The 12,754-nt window shown below is 43.4% G+C and overlaps 1 protein-coding gene across 5 annotated transcripts in view; it reads right to left on the bottom strand.

The window, feature by feature from the left end:
- Positions 1–12,754, bottom strand: part of PKHD1 (PKHD1 ciliary IPT domain containing fibrocystin/polyductin) — a 391,543-nt gene that overhangs the window by 345,477 nt on the left and 33,312 nt on the right. For all 5 annotated transcript variants that reach the window (XM_030555225.1, XM_030555227.1, XM_030555226.1 and 2 more), the window contains exons 12-17: positions 12,312–12,413; positions 11,021–11,116; positions 9,846–9,987; positions 8,857–8,971; positions 5,271–5,546; positions 3,546–3,635 (exon numbers count right to left, since the gene is read on the bottom strand). In XM_030555225.1, coding sequence (XP_030411085.1) covers positions 3,546–3,635; positions 5,271–5,546; positions 8,857–8,971; positions 9,846–9,987; positions 11,021–11,116; positions 12,312–12,413 — 821 coding nt within the window. The remainder of the gene's footprint in view (positions 1–3,545; positions 3,636–5,270; positions 5,547–8,856; positions 8,972–9,845; positions 9,988–11,020; positions 11,117–12,311; positions 12,414–12,754) is intronic.

Genomic DNA, 12,754 nt, shown 5'->3' with positions numbered 1-12,754 from the left:
ATGGTCGCTATGTTTAGTAAACTAGCCAGTGATGGAAAGAGGGTTGATATAATGAGGAACCAGGAAGCAGAGGCGAAAGATCCATTTTCCCTTTTAGAACATGGGCTGGCATGGGCAAAAAGGCAACACTTCCTGTTGTTCCAGCTAGCCTTGGAGATGGAGAATGATTAAGTCTCCACATATTGTGTGAGCCAAAACCAGATTTAATGCTAATAGGCACGGAAGAACCAGCTTAGACATTTAAGAACTATCCACATTTGACCAAATTTGAAATCAAACCCTAAATACAACCAAGCTGGCTATTTGAAAGACTTCTCAAAACTTTAAAAATTCCTGTAAAGCTGTATTTTCAGTGCATCGCTACACTTTTACATTCCAGCTGGGATCAGAAGAAGTAGTGATAAATACTATGAAGAAGGCTATTCTCAAAGGGTTCCTTGGCTGGCGAGAAGCAAGATGTACAAGCAATCTCATAGAAAAGCCGATCCTCATGAGATTTGCAGCTCAGTCAGGCAGACTCGAGAGGTAGTGCAACCAAACATAGATATGATGTATATCATAACAAGAACCAGTGGCTGGAAGTTAAGGCCAAACAATTTCAAGTTAAAATAAAGGTACATTTAAAAAAAAAATCAGCGTGGATGGTTAACAATTAGAACCAACCAACCAAGATACACTGCCAGGAGAAACAGTAGATTCTCCATCTCTTGATGACTTTAAATTGGAGCTGTCAAGTGATTAAAAAAAATGAATCACTATTAATCATGAGATTAAAAAAATTAATCATGATTAATCGCAGTTTTAATTGCACTGTTAAACAATAATAAAGTACCACTTATTTAAATATTTTTGAACGGTTTCTATTTCTATGCTTTTACTAGTTACAGTGAGGGCTAGACTCTATTCCAGCAACAGGAATTATTTCAGGAAGCTCCCTGGCCTGTGTTCTGCAGGAGCTCAGACTAGATCACCATGGTCCCGTCTGGCCATAGAATCTATGAACATTTTTTGAAGTGTTGTTGGAGCTGTGCTAGACCCCAGACATGAGAGAAACATGGTGGGTGAGGAAATATCTTTTACTGGACCAACCTCCTTTAGTGGAAAGGAAAAGCTTTCAAGCCTCCCAAGGGCAGTAGGAGAGCACTTAATATTAAGTGTTAGGTTTAAGATTTTTAAATGCCCTCTGGCAGCATGTGTGAAACCCTTCTGCGTAACAATCAGTCCCCCACCTTATCGTTAACTCAGACATTCTGCTTACCTTCTCCACACTTGGCACAATTGTCATAAACAGATAGTTAAAGGTTAATGTCTCTTTTACCTGTAAAGGGTTAACGAACAGGGAACCAAACACCTGACCGGGGACCAATCAGGAGACAAGATACTTTCAAATCACGGTGGAGGGAAGCCTTTGTTTGTGTTTTTTGGGTTTGGCTTTGTTCTCTCTGGGATCTGAGAGGGACCGGACGTACTATAGGCTCTAATTTTCTATTCAAGTAGTACGTGCAAGTAGAAAGGCGGTTTAGCCTTTTTAATTGGTTTTCTTTATTTGCAAATGTGTATCTGGCTGGTAGAGTTCTAATGTGTATTTGGCTGAAAGTATTTTAAATTGTATTTCTGTTGGAGGAGGCTTTTTTTCTCCAGTTTCTATAAGTTGAAAGACCCTGTAACTTTTACCATCTAAAGTACAGAGACACCTTCTATTTTTTCTTTTTTATTAAAAGTTTTGCTTTTAAGACCTGTCTGATTTTTTCCCCTTGTTGAAGCTCAAAGGAATTGAGTCTGTACTTAACAGGGAAGGAGAAGGGAGGGGGAGAAGGGTGGAATCCCTTTGTTTTAGGTTCACGGAGCTTGAATCTGTATTGCCTCTGGGTGAGGGAGAAAGGGGAGGGGAGAAGGGACATTCCTCCCTGTTTTAAGATTCAAGGGGTTTGAATCACAGTGATCTCCCAGGGTAACCCCGGGAGGGAAATCCTAGGAGAGGCACTGGTGAGGGAAAGAGTTTACTTTCCTGGTGTTAAGATCCAGGGGGTCTGGGTTTTGGGGGGACCAGAGTTTATCAGGCACTCCAAGTCCTGACTGGTGGCAGTGCTACAGGTTCTAAGCTGGTAATTGAGCTTAGAGGAATTCATGCTGGTACCCCAACTTTTGGACTCTAAGGTTCAGATTGGGGAAAGATACCATGACAGCAATAAGAACTATTACCTCACCTACCTTGTCTCCAATCTCGGAGCTGTCATAAACAGATAGTTAAGGGTTAATGTCTCTTTTACCTGTAAAGAGTTACAAGCAGTGAACCTGGAACACCTGACCAGAGGACCAATCAGGAGACAAGATACTTTCAAATCTCGGTGGAGGGAAGTCTTTGTTTGTGTGTTTTCTTTGTCTGTTGTTCTCTCTGGGTTCTGAGAGGGTAACCAGACATACCTACAGGCTCTCTAATTTTCTATTCAAATAGTAAGTTACAGTAGAAGGTGGTTTAGTCTTTTTGATTGTTTTCTTTATTTGCAAATGTGTATTTTGCTGGAATGATTTTAATGTGTATTTGTGCTGGGGGGAAGGCTCCTCTCTAGCGTCTATAAGCTGAAAGACCCTGTAACATTTACCATCTAAATTACAGAGACAACTTTTACTTTTTTTCTTTCTTTTATTAAAAGTTTTTTCTTTTTAAGACCGGATTGATTTTTTCTCCTTGTTGAGGCTCAAGGGAATTGAGTCTGTACTCACCAGGGAATTGGTGGGAGACAGGGAGAGAGAAGGGAGGGGGGAAAAGGTGGAATCCCTTTGTTTTAGATTCACGGAGCTTGAATCTGTATTACCTCTTGGGGAGGGGGAAAGAGGAGGGGGAAAGGTGCACTCCTCTCTGTTTTTAGATTCAAGGAGTTTGAATCACAGTGATCTTCCAGGGTAACCCAGGGAGGGAAAGCTTGGGAGAGGCAACGGTGGGGGGAAAGAGTTTACTTTCCTTGTGTAAGATCCAGGGGGTCTGGGTCTTGGGGTCTTCTGAGAAGGTTTTGGGAGGACCAGAGTGTACCAGGCACTGCAAGTCCTGGTTGGTGGCAGCACTACAAGATCTAAGCTGATAATTAAGCTTAGGGCAATTCATGCTCGTACCCCATTTTTTGGAAGCTAAGGTTCAGAGTGGGGGATTTATGCCATGACAGGAGCACAACAGAAATCAATGGCTTTGAAGAACCCAGTTCCAAACCCATGTCCTAGGGATGTGAGGTCTCTCTTGGTGTGTGTTCCTGGGTGGCAAAGAACCTAATCTCAGGCCTCTGAGTCCCCCTGCTGATAAACATGTATCCGCGCATGGCTTGTGTTTCATTTTGAATGTACGGGGGACCAGATCAGATGTTGCTGGATTACAGAGACTCTAGCTATATCCTTTTGAAAAATACTCCCAATAACTGTAAACGTCACTGGGATTACAGCAAAAGGTCTCAGTCTCCAGGCCATGTAAATCATCACGTCTCCATTGATTTCATTGGAGCTCCAACATTTTATACCAGGTGAGGTTCTAGCCCTCTGAGTTTAATTATACAGACCTGATCAGCTGTAGCATTTGTTGCCATCATGTTGCTGGATACATTGTCCCAGGAAATACGGAACCATCCTGTGCCGGATAAAGTCAGCATCTGTCAGGAAAAACAGAAACAAACAAGGTGAGCTAAATACAACTAAAAAAGTGTCAGATGATCTGTTAGTTAAGAGGATCTTTACATCAACAAGTGCCACTTTAACTATGTGATCTGTTGCAATTCACTCTGAAAGTCTTGGATCTCAGATTATTGGGCAGAGAGGTGAAGTGACGTAAACCAGTGGCAGACCTAGGACTACAACCTCAGGTTCCTAATGCCCAGTCTTGTGCTTTAGCCACTAGAATAAGAGTCCCTCTAGTTACTGAGCAACTCTTTTTCCTATTATAAATCTCTTGTTATTAGCTGGTTATGAATATCAGTTGGCTCAGTTCCCAAGGTGACACTCTTCAGATCCATGTTTGCTTGGAAAAAGAGACTGGTCCTGCCTTATGTTAGCTAACATAATCAAATTCTAGTTTTAACACCTGCTGGCAGGTCAAGGTAAGACTAACCTGTTAAAACTACAAACTGCCTTGTCTTCACTAGGATTTTATCCCATGTCAGTTAACTTGCCTTAACTAACACGAGGGAAGAACACAGCATTTTTCTTCACTAGTGAAGACAAGGCCTCTACACTGCTGCAAAATATGTGGAGTAAATAGCACCATGAAGCATTCAAGGCACAGGATCAAGGCACAGTTAAGGCCAAAGCAGACTGTGAGGAACTTCAAAAAGATCTCACAAAACTAAGTGATTGGGCAACAAAATGGCAAATGAAATTTAATGTGAATAAATGTAAAGTAATGCACATTGGGAAAAATAACCCCAACTGTATATACAATATGATGGGGACTAATTTAGCTACAACTAATCAGGAAAGAGATCTTGGAGTCATTGTGGATAGTTCTCTGAAGATGTCCATGCAGTGTGCAGAGGCGGTCAAAAAAGCGAACAGGATGTTAGGAATCATTAAAAAAAGAGATAGAGAATAAGATGGAGATTATCTTATTGCCGTTATATAAATCCATGGTATGCCCACATCTTGAATACTGCGGTCTCCTCATCTCAAAAAAGATGTACTGGCATTAGAAAAGGTTCAGAGAAGGGCAACTAAAATGATTAGGGTTTTTGGAACAGGTTCATATGAGGAGAGATTAAAGACACTAGGTCTTTTCAGCTTGGAAAAGAGGACACTAAGGGGGGATATGATAGAGGTCTATAAAATCATGAGTAGTGTGTAGAAAGTGAATAAGGAAAAGTTAATTACTTGTTCCCATAATATAAGAACTAGGGGCCACCAAACGAAATTAATGGGCAGCAGGTTTAAAACAAATAAAAGGAAATTCTTCTTCACATAGAGCACAGTCAACCTGTGGAACTTCTTGCCTGAGAAGGTTGTGAAGGCTAGGACTATAACAGGGTTTAAAAGAGAACTAGATACATTCATGGAGGTTAAGTCCATTAATGGCTATTAGCCAGGATGGGTAAGGAATGGTGTCCCTAGCCTCTGTTTGTCAGAGGGTGGAGATGGATGGCAAGAGAGATCACTTGATCATTACCCGTTAGGTTCACTCCCTCTGGGGCACCTGGCATTGGTCACTGTTGGCAGACAGGATACTGGGTTGGATGGACCTTTGGTCTGACCCAGTATGGCCATTCTTATGTTCTTATGATCACAGACATGGCCCTGACCTGTATCTCCGGAAGCCGGAGGGCACTGGCCCAGATTTCGTGCCTCTCTCTGCGATATGTATTCACCACATCAGGGTTAAGCCAGGTGTTGTGCAGCTGAACCCCAACTCGCATCCCACTGCTTGGTGCCTTCCCATGATGGAGCGCCTCCAGGTAGTACTTTGAGCCACCCATCAGCTCAAATTTCTGGGATTTTGGCTGCCAACTCTTGCTCCAGTTTTTCTCCCAGTGTTCAGACCATTCAGAAGCACCAGCAGGAATAAAGGCAACTTTCACCTGAATTCAGACCAACAAAAGCAACAAGATAATTATGCAGCAGTGTCTGGCTCCAAAATAACACATGAACGAGACCTCTTTAGCTGGAGAGATTGTACCTTTAAATGACAAAGATAAAGCAGATCACATTCACAGCTATGAGCAGATGTCTGCAGCATTCCTTTCTTTTTGTAAGGGAAAATCCTGTCTACTACAGAGTGCTGTGATCAAGGGGTCTGAGTTGAGTCCTAGGAGGCCAAGACTTCTCATATCTCACCCCAGCCCTAATAACAACTCACAATAACAACTGGCCTTGGATAAATCACTTAGGTTCCTCATCTGTAAAATGGAAGTTGTGTGATCTACCTATCTCAGATGGGTGTTATGAGGAACAGTTAGCTTCCACTTATAAGGTGCTTTGCAGGTTAACAGGGCTAGATTTTATTTGATAGAGGGTCCTCTCCTTACACTCCTGTTGAGAAACGACAGTGGCCCATGAGGAGTCATCTAAACCAAGCGCCTTTCATTCATTGGATTTGAAATGGAGTCTTTTCCCTCAATTCCATGGAATCTGAGGTAACTGTGGAGGCCACCTCAGATAAGCTGTTTGTTAGAGGGAACCCTTTCAAGGTACGACAAGAAAAAGACACCAAAAAGAGCACCACACCTTAAAATCACGAGGGAACAAAACCACTGAGCTAATTCCCTTTCCCCACCCAGGGTATTATAGGCTACGCAAGTAACACTACCTGTAGGTAAGACTGCCATTTTAAGTCCCAATTTTCACTTAAACCATTCAAGCTGAAATTTTTCATTCTGGGTGTCAGTCTCAGGGTGGATTTTTTTTAAACTTCCAGTTAAACTGGTTGAGTAATTTAATTACACGGTTACATTCTAATTTTTCTATCTCATTCAGCGCATAGGATGGACTGTGCTCTGGGATGGATCAAGGCTGCATAGTGAAGATGGCTGCTGTTCATAGAACTCCTGCCTCTCTTATTGCAGAAGTTAGAAGGCAAATGAGGCAGGGAACTGGAGGAAGAGAAGAATGGTCTCAGAGTTAAGCTGAATGCTGTCCTGGAGAACTGGAGTCTATCCCTGTCTGTGCCATAGGGCTCCTGTGTGATGCTGGGCAAGTCATTTAAGCCAAAATGTTCCACAAGTGGGATCCGCCTTTTCTGGTTGCCCAACTTGAGATACTGGAGGTCTGATCTGCAGAAGTGCTGAGCACTCCCAGCTGCTACTGAGGTCAATAGCAGCTGTGCTCTCAACAAATGAAGTACTATAAAACACTGAGTCCGCTTAAAAAAAATAAAAATCAGGCACCAGGCTTCTTAAACTGAGCCCCTAAATTAGACACTTTGGGTTTTCTTCTCTGACCCTCAGTTCCCCATGTATAAAACAGGGCTAATAATACCCTCTCCTTGCAAGGGTGTTACAGAAATAAATGCATTAATGTGCATGAAGAACTAAAATACTATGGCAGCATCATAGAAAAGCCCCTAAGGAAGTTAATAATTCCATATTCAGTGCAGGGTTTGGATGGAGTGCAGTAAATATGGCATGGGGCCATGCACTGAATGATGAGGATAGAAAGCAACATCAACCAGCCCCTCATTCAGTGGAGACTGAATGAGGCAGGATTCCTGTGGGGGAAAAAAACAGTATATGATCATGTCATTAAAGACTATATCATCATGCATTTGCACACAAGGGGGTCAAATTAAAGTTGCACAGGCAACCTTAATTCTAGCATTTCTGTATTTTTGATGTTTGACTTTGCAGTTTGAATGTTCTTTTAATGTCTTTTTTTTATGTAATTAGTGGGCTTGAGTGATGTAATGGTTAGCTCCCTCCAGAGGCAGGGTTGTCAGTAAAGAAGGCACAGGACTGTCATTAACTCCATATGCACCAAGCTCTGACTGAATGTGCTGGCTGGGGTGATTTAGTTGGGAACTGGTCCTGCTCTGAGCAGGTGATTGGACTAGATTATCTCCTGAGGTCCCTTCCAACCTTGATATTCTATGATTCTATGCTTAGAGTTCTGGAAACAGCTAGTTCTCACTGAGCACGCTCATTTCATTTGCATAGGAACCTCCTTTCTGGTAGCCTGACACCCATTCTTTTATGGCAGGTGAGATCTTCAGGGGTGGCAGAGGGAGACTTTTCCCCTCTGAGCCAAAGGTAACTGGGGACCAGACAAAGAGCCCTTGGAGACTGTTCTTCTCTTGACAGTAACCCACTAAAGGACCTCAGTCTTGAGCCAGGCGGCTTGCTTCTGGGGAGGAAAGGATAATTGAGTCTCTAAGGCCCATTCAGTCCTCGGCCTCTCGAGATTGACGCTAACAATGGTGCCAACTGTGACTGCATTTTTAGTGATGTGGTCACACGCCAACCAAACAATCCATCCACCTCCTGTCAGACACATTCTAGTAGTCACTGAACCACCATTCTCTGGCATGGGACAAGGACCCCAAGTTGCAGCTGAAGTTAGAACAAGGAGATCATGTACCACTCATCCACATAACACCACCTTTCAATGGGCATCCCATTTTCCGCAAGAGGGAGAGAAAATCTACAGCAAGGAGAGCGTGTTTGGAAAGCTGGACAATCAAGGGTCCAAGTCCCTGCTTTGTTATGCTGGGGTATGTGATGGAGGCACCTCTTGCAGGGAGTTAGCTCCAAACTCCTACCCCTCACCTTGGAGAGGCAGAAATTCTCCCAGGAATCAATCCAGCACAGCTATCAATGACAAACAAATCAGAAACAGTCCCCTTCATCAGCAAACAAACTACCCCAGTGCCCCCCAGCATCAATTCCGCAGTCTCCAATCCTTTTGAGCTCTGTCTGATTTTTCATGTGCTGTGAACAGTTATACTAGCCACACATGCAGGCTGCCTCCTAGGCCTGTCCATCCACCTCCTGGAGCTCAGCCTCTTGGCCCACCCAGTCCCTACAGCAGCACATGCGCTATCCAATAATCCTTCTCAAATCATAATCCCATTCTCCATATCAGAGGGGGGCGGTTACCAGGAAAATGGAGTGGGATTTCCTGCCACCTTTCAAGCCAACTGGCACAAGAAATTCCAGCTTCTCCTTCTTGCTCATCTCCCCCACCACTTGGGGTTGCAGAGCCTGCTTACACAGCACTGTTGCTGATCTGTGTAGCTTCACCACGTTAAGACAACACCATTAAAAAAATCAACACAACAGCTGAAGAATCAGGCCCAAGCAATCTGACTTGCAGGAAAGGAAATCCCAGTGCTTGATAACTGTAAATGCAACTCTTCCATATCCTGCACCTCCAATTTTTGCTGCCCTAATAAAATACCTTTTTTCCTGGGTCTTCTGACAGGCTTAGGTGCAAGGAAGCTCTGCCATCTGCCTGAATCCAGAAGGTGTAATTATTTGTCTGTGGTGCCACAAAGAATCCACGTAGTCGTGAGCTAGGCAGCAGAAGAATATCCATGTCATACAAAAGCAGTGCGAAATCCCAGACAAACAGCTGGTTTCTCCCATTTATTAACAGTAAGAGGGAAATATTTGTAACAACATGCAAATTTATTCAAATTCAAGAGCTTTTACCAGTTTTTAGGGACTCAAAATCTGACCTGTTTTCACAGGGAAAAAAATTATGACATTACACAAATATTTCCAAGAAAAAAGGGAAAATAGACTGGGGTTTGTTTTTTTTTTTAAGTAGAATAATCCCCACTGCTGAGCAGGAAACAGCATTTATACTGGAAACCTACACAAGTTCAAGGGAGAGGCACGTGAAAATGTCAGAAAGGTGAAAATGTTTGAGCATTTCTGCAAAACAAAACACAGCTCTCAATGGATGAAACTCAAAAGGGTCAGATCTTGTGCACCTCAAAATTCTAAGGGCCAGCTCCTCTGGGGGAGTAAATCTGGCCCACCACGCCTATTCCAACCTTTTGGCACACAGAGCTGCTCTCCAGATGCAATACTTTCTGCTTCTGGCTGAGCCAGTTCTATCTCATGAGCACTCTCCTTTGAGGTACTTCATCACTTCTGTCTCTAGTCATGGGCAAAACCAAGAAACTCCTCCTACACCATTCTGTCCCAGGCTCTCCAAGCAGGGCAATTCAGTGAAGATGAAAAATATGGGATAAAACATGTCACTGCATTTTTTGAATTTCAAGGGGACCTAAAAACTCTAGTACTGAGCAAAGATTTGATTGGAAGCCTCAGAGCTGTGCAGTAAAGCTTGTTAAAAAGGACTAGTATGTGCTATTGCTACTTCTTCCGCGGCTAAAGGTTCATACCAAGTATTCGTCTCCTTTTGAGACCACTGAATACCTGAATGACTGCTGTGCTTGAGAGAGAAATCTTTCTGGAGCGCTGGCATTAGGAACAATCTGCCATCTATATCCAGGGGCTGTTTCAGTGAGATCAGTGCCTGCTGCATCATCCCAGACTTCAAAGAGAAGCCCTCTGTTTCCTGGGAAGTTAAAAAAAAAAAAATCACGAATCTAGTCAGCATGGCTAATGGAAAGTCCACAGCACATGAGAGAATTAACAGCAAAACAATGGAAATGCTGCAGGCCACAGTCTATGGGTTGCTGGATAATAATCTCTGACGAGATATTTTGGGACCTATTACTGGGATCAACATTAGTTCCAGGCTAGGAACACTGGAGCGACGACACCTTGATCTATAGAGTCCCCTCCAGCAAATAAAGAAAAGTACCAAAGGTTTTCAAAGTGTAGTGCCTCCAGCACTCCCAGCCAAGGTGCATGGTCAGTACATTGAAGCAACAGGAAAAATAATTGGGAGAATTCTCAGGGACTCCAAAAGGGATCAGAAAACAAAAGACCCCTGGAAAATAGACTGGAAATAAAGGAGACTTGTCAAGAGGGGCAAACTCATGGGTATCAGGGGCAAAACTGAGGAGTACCATCGGGTTAGTCCAGAGTTCCTAGGTTCAGATATTCCTCAGAAATCCCAAGCAAACTGGGAAGTTTGGTTGGCAAACCCAAGAGAGGCTACCCTGTGACTGAAAACCCATGTGATGTGACAAGTGACAGCAGCAGGTTTTGGATAGCCCCATTTTTATCCATCCCACTACTAAACACAGAATGAAGTCTCTACCCCAGGGGTCGGCAACCTTTCAGAAGTGATATGCCGAGTCTTCATTTATTCACTCTAATTTAAGTCTTTGTGTGCTAGTAATACATTTTAATATTTTTAGAAGGTCTCTTTCTATAAGTCTATAATATATAACTAAACTATTGTTGTATGTAAAGTAAATAAGGTTTTTTAAATGTTTAAGAAACTTCATTTAAAACTAAATTAAAATGCAGGGTCCCCCGGGAAAGTGGCCAGGACCTGGGCAGTGTGGGTGTCATTGAAAACCAGCTCACATGCTGCCTTCAGCACGCGTGCCATAGGTTGCCTACCCCTGCTCTACCCCATTTCCAAATGGCAGAAGAGAAGTTTGCAAGCAGGGCCTTTGCTCTTAGAAATACTGTACCTGCTTGGGGTGCAGCAAGTCTTCTGATCTCAGCAATGGGTCCAGTGATGCAGCTAATCTTCCGGGGAGAACAGTGCTTGATTTCACAGGGAACACCTGACAGTGGGAAAAGGAGAAGTAGGTATATGCAGAATGAGACTGAAGAACATAAATCCAGGCCTAAACTGTTTAAGGGATGAGCCCCCTTTGATTCTGAAAGAGATTAGCAAAGCTGCACTGCATCACCTTCAAACAAGGGCAACATCACACCAAACAGGGGGTGTATATCTGTAGCCAATTATTCATCTGAATTCACAACAGTGAGGACCTCTCATATGGCAAGCACCATGGTTCTTATGGCCACTACCATGGTACTTACCTGTACATGTGGTCCTACTGACTTTGACTCAACTTCAGTAGGACTTGCTTGAGCAAGTGCTATTAGATTATTAGGCCATAAGGGAGCTGGCTCCTCTGAACACATGTCCAACTGAGATTCAATATGGTGGCATGGGTGTAACCCAAGGCAGAATTTAATTGGTTGATTTAGTTGGTGTTGATCCTGCTTTGAGCAGGAGTTGGACCCTCTGAGGTCCCTCCCAACCTTAATATTCTATGATTCTATGAATTTGGTCTGTGGTCTTCATTCTGTCACTGTAGTATCCAGAACTGATTTCTACCTTGTTACCTGCAACTGAGACCTGCACAGGCTGGTCAAAGAAGTCTGTAAGCAGAGTCAGGATGAGCTCTACCCTGACATCTGGCTCCCCCACTAGTTAGCACAGTACTCAGTGCTCTCAGCTCAGTAATTCCAGCTCTTTAGTGATTTTAACTCTTAGTGATCTCAGCTTATAGTAGGGGAGTCCCAGTGCTAGTGCACCATTAGCCCAAAGTGAGTTCAGCTCAGTAACCTGTATCTAGAGTCTTAAGGGACTAAAAAATCAACTCTGACATGCCACAGTGGAGAGAGGAGTGGGTGGAACTGGTGCTTCTGGCTCCACAAGGAGACTGCAGCACCAGGCACAGATACCTGTCCCTAGCCTCTCTCAATTCACTGGGTTTTGGAACCCATGTCCCTTGTCTAGCAAGTACCACCCAACTGAGGTTGAGTCATTTCTGTCACAAGGCAGTCCCATAGCTCAGCAGCCTGGGATGGGGTAGGTGTGCCTATGCAAATACACTCTCTGAAATTCTTTCCCCCAGATGTCAGGGTAGAGCTCATCCTGACTCTGCTTACATATTATTCTATGAATTTGGTCTGTGGTTTTCATTCTGTCACTGTAGTATCCAAAACTGATTTATACATTGTTACCTGCAACTGTGACCTGCACAGGCTGGTCAAAGAAGTCTCCTGTAATCGTGAGGTCACTTCCTCCTCCTAGGCTTCCCGAGACAGGAAACACAGATGCTATATCTATAGAGGAAGGAAAAGGAGACTCAGAGAATGGACCTAGCTAACATGCATTAGGAAAGGCCCATCCCACTCCTGCTTCCATTAAAAAAAGCAACATTTGTCCTGATCTCAGGGGGAGCAGGTCTGAGAAACTAACTGGCCCAAAGTCATCCCTAGCCTGAATTCATTCAGGAAATCAGTGCAATTACAGCAAGGATTAATTTGATCCTAGAGATATAGCTCAGCTAAAGGACAATTTAAGGAGTGATATGATAACTCTGACAAGCTGGTATAATTCACATCCTGAGGAAGCCAGAAGCAGGTGAAATTAAACTATTTTTGACCAGTGGTTCTCAACTTTC

This window comes from Gopherus evgoodei, chromosome 3, assembly GCF_007399415.2.
Source record: "Gopherus evgoodei ecotype Sinaloan lineage chromosome 3, rGopEvg1_v1.p, whole genome shotgun sequence".
Lineage (NCBI taxonomy): Eukaryota > Metazoa > Chordata > Testudines > Testudinidae > Gopherus > Gopherus evgoodei.
The sequence above is the reverse complement of the archived record's forward strand: the minus strand, read 5'-3'. Positions and strand labels throughout refer to the sequence as shown.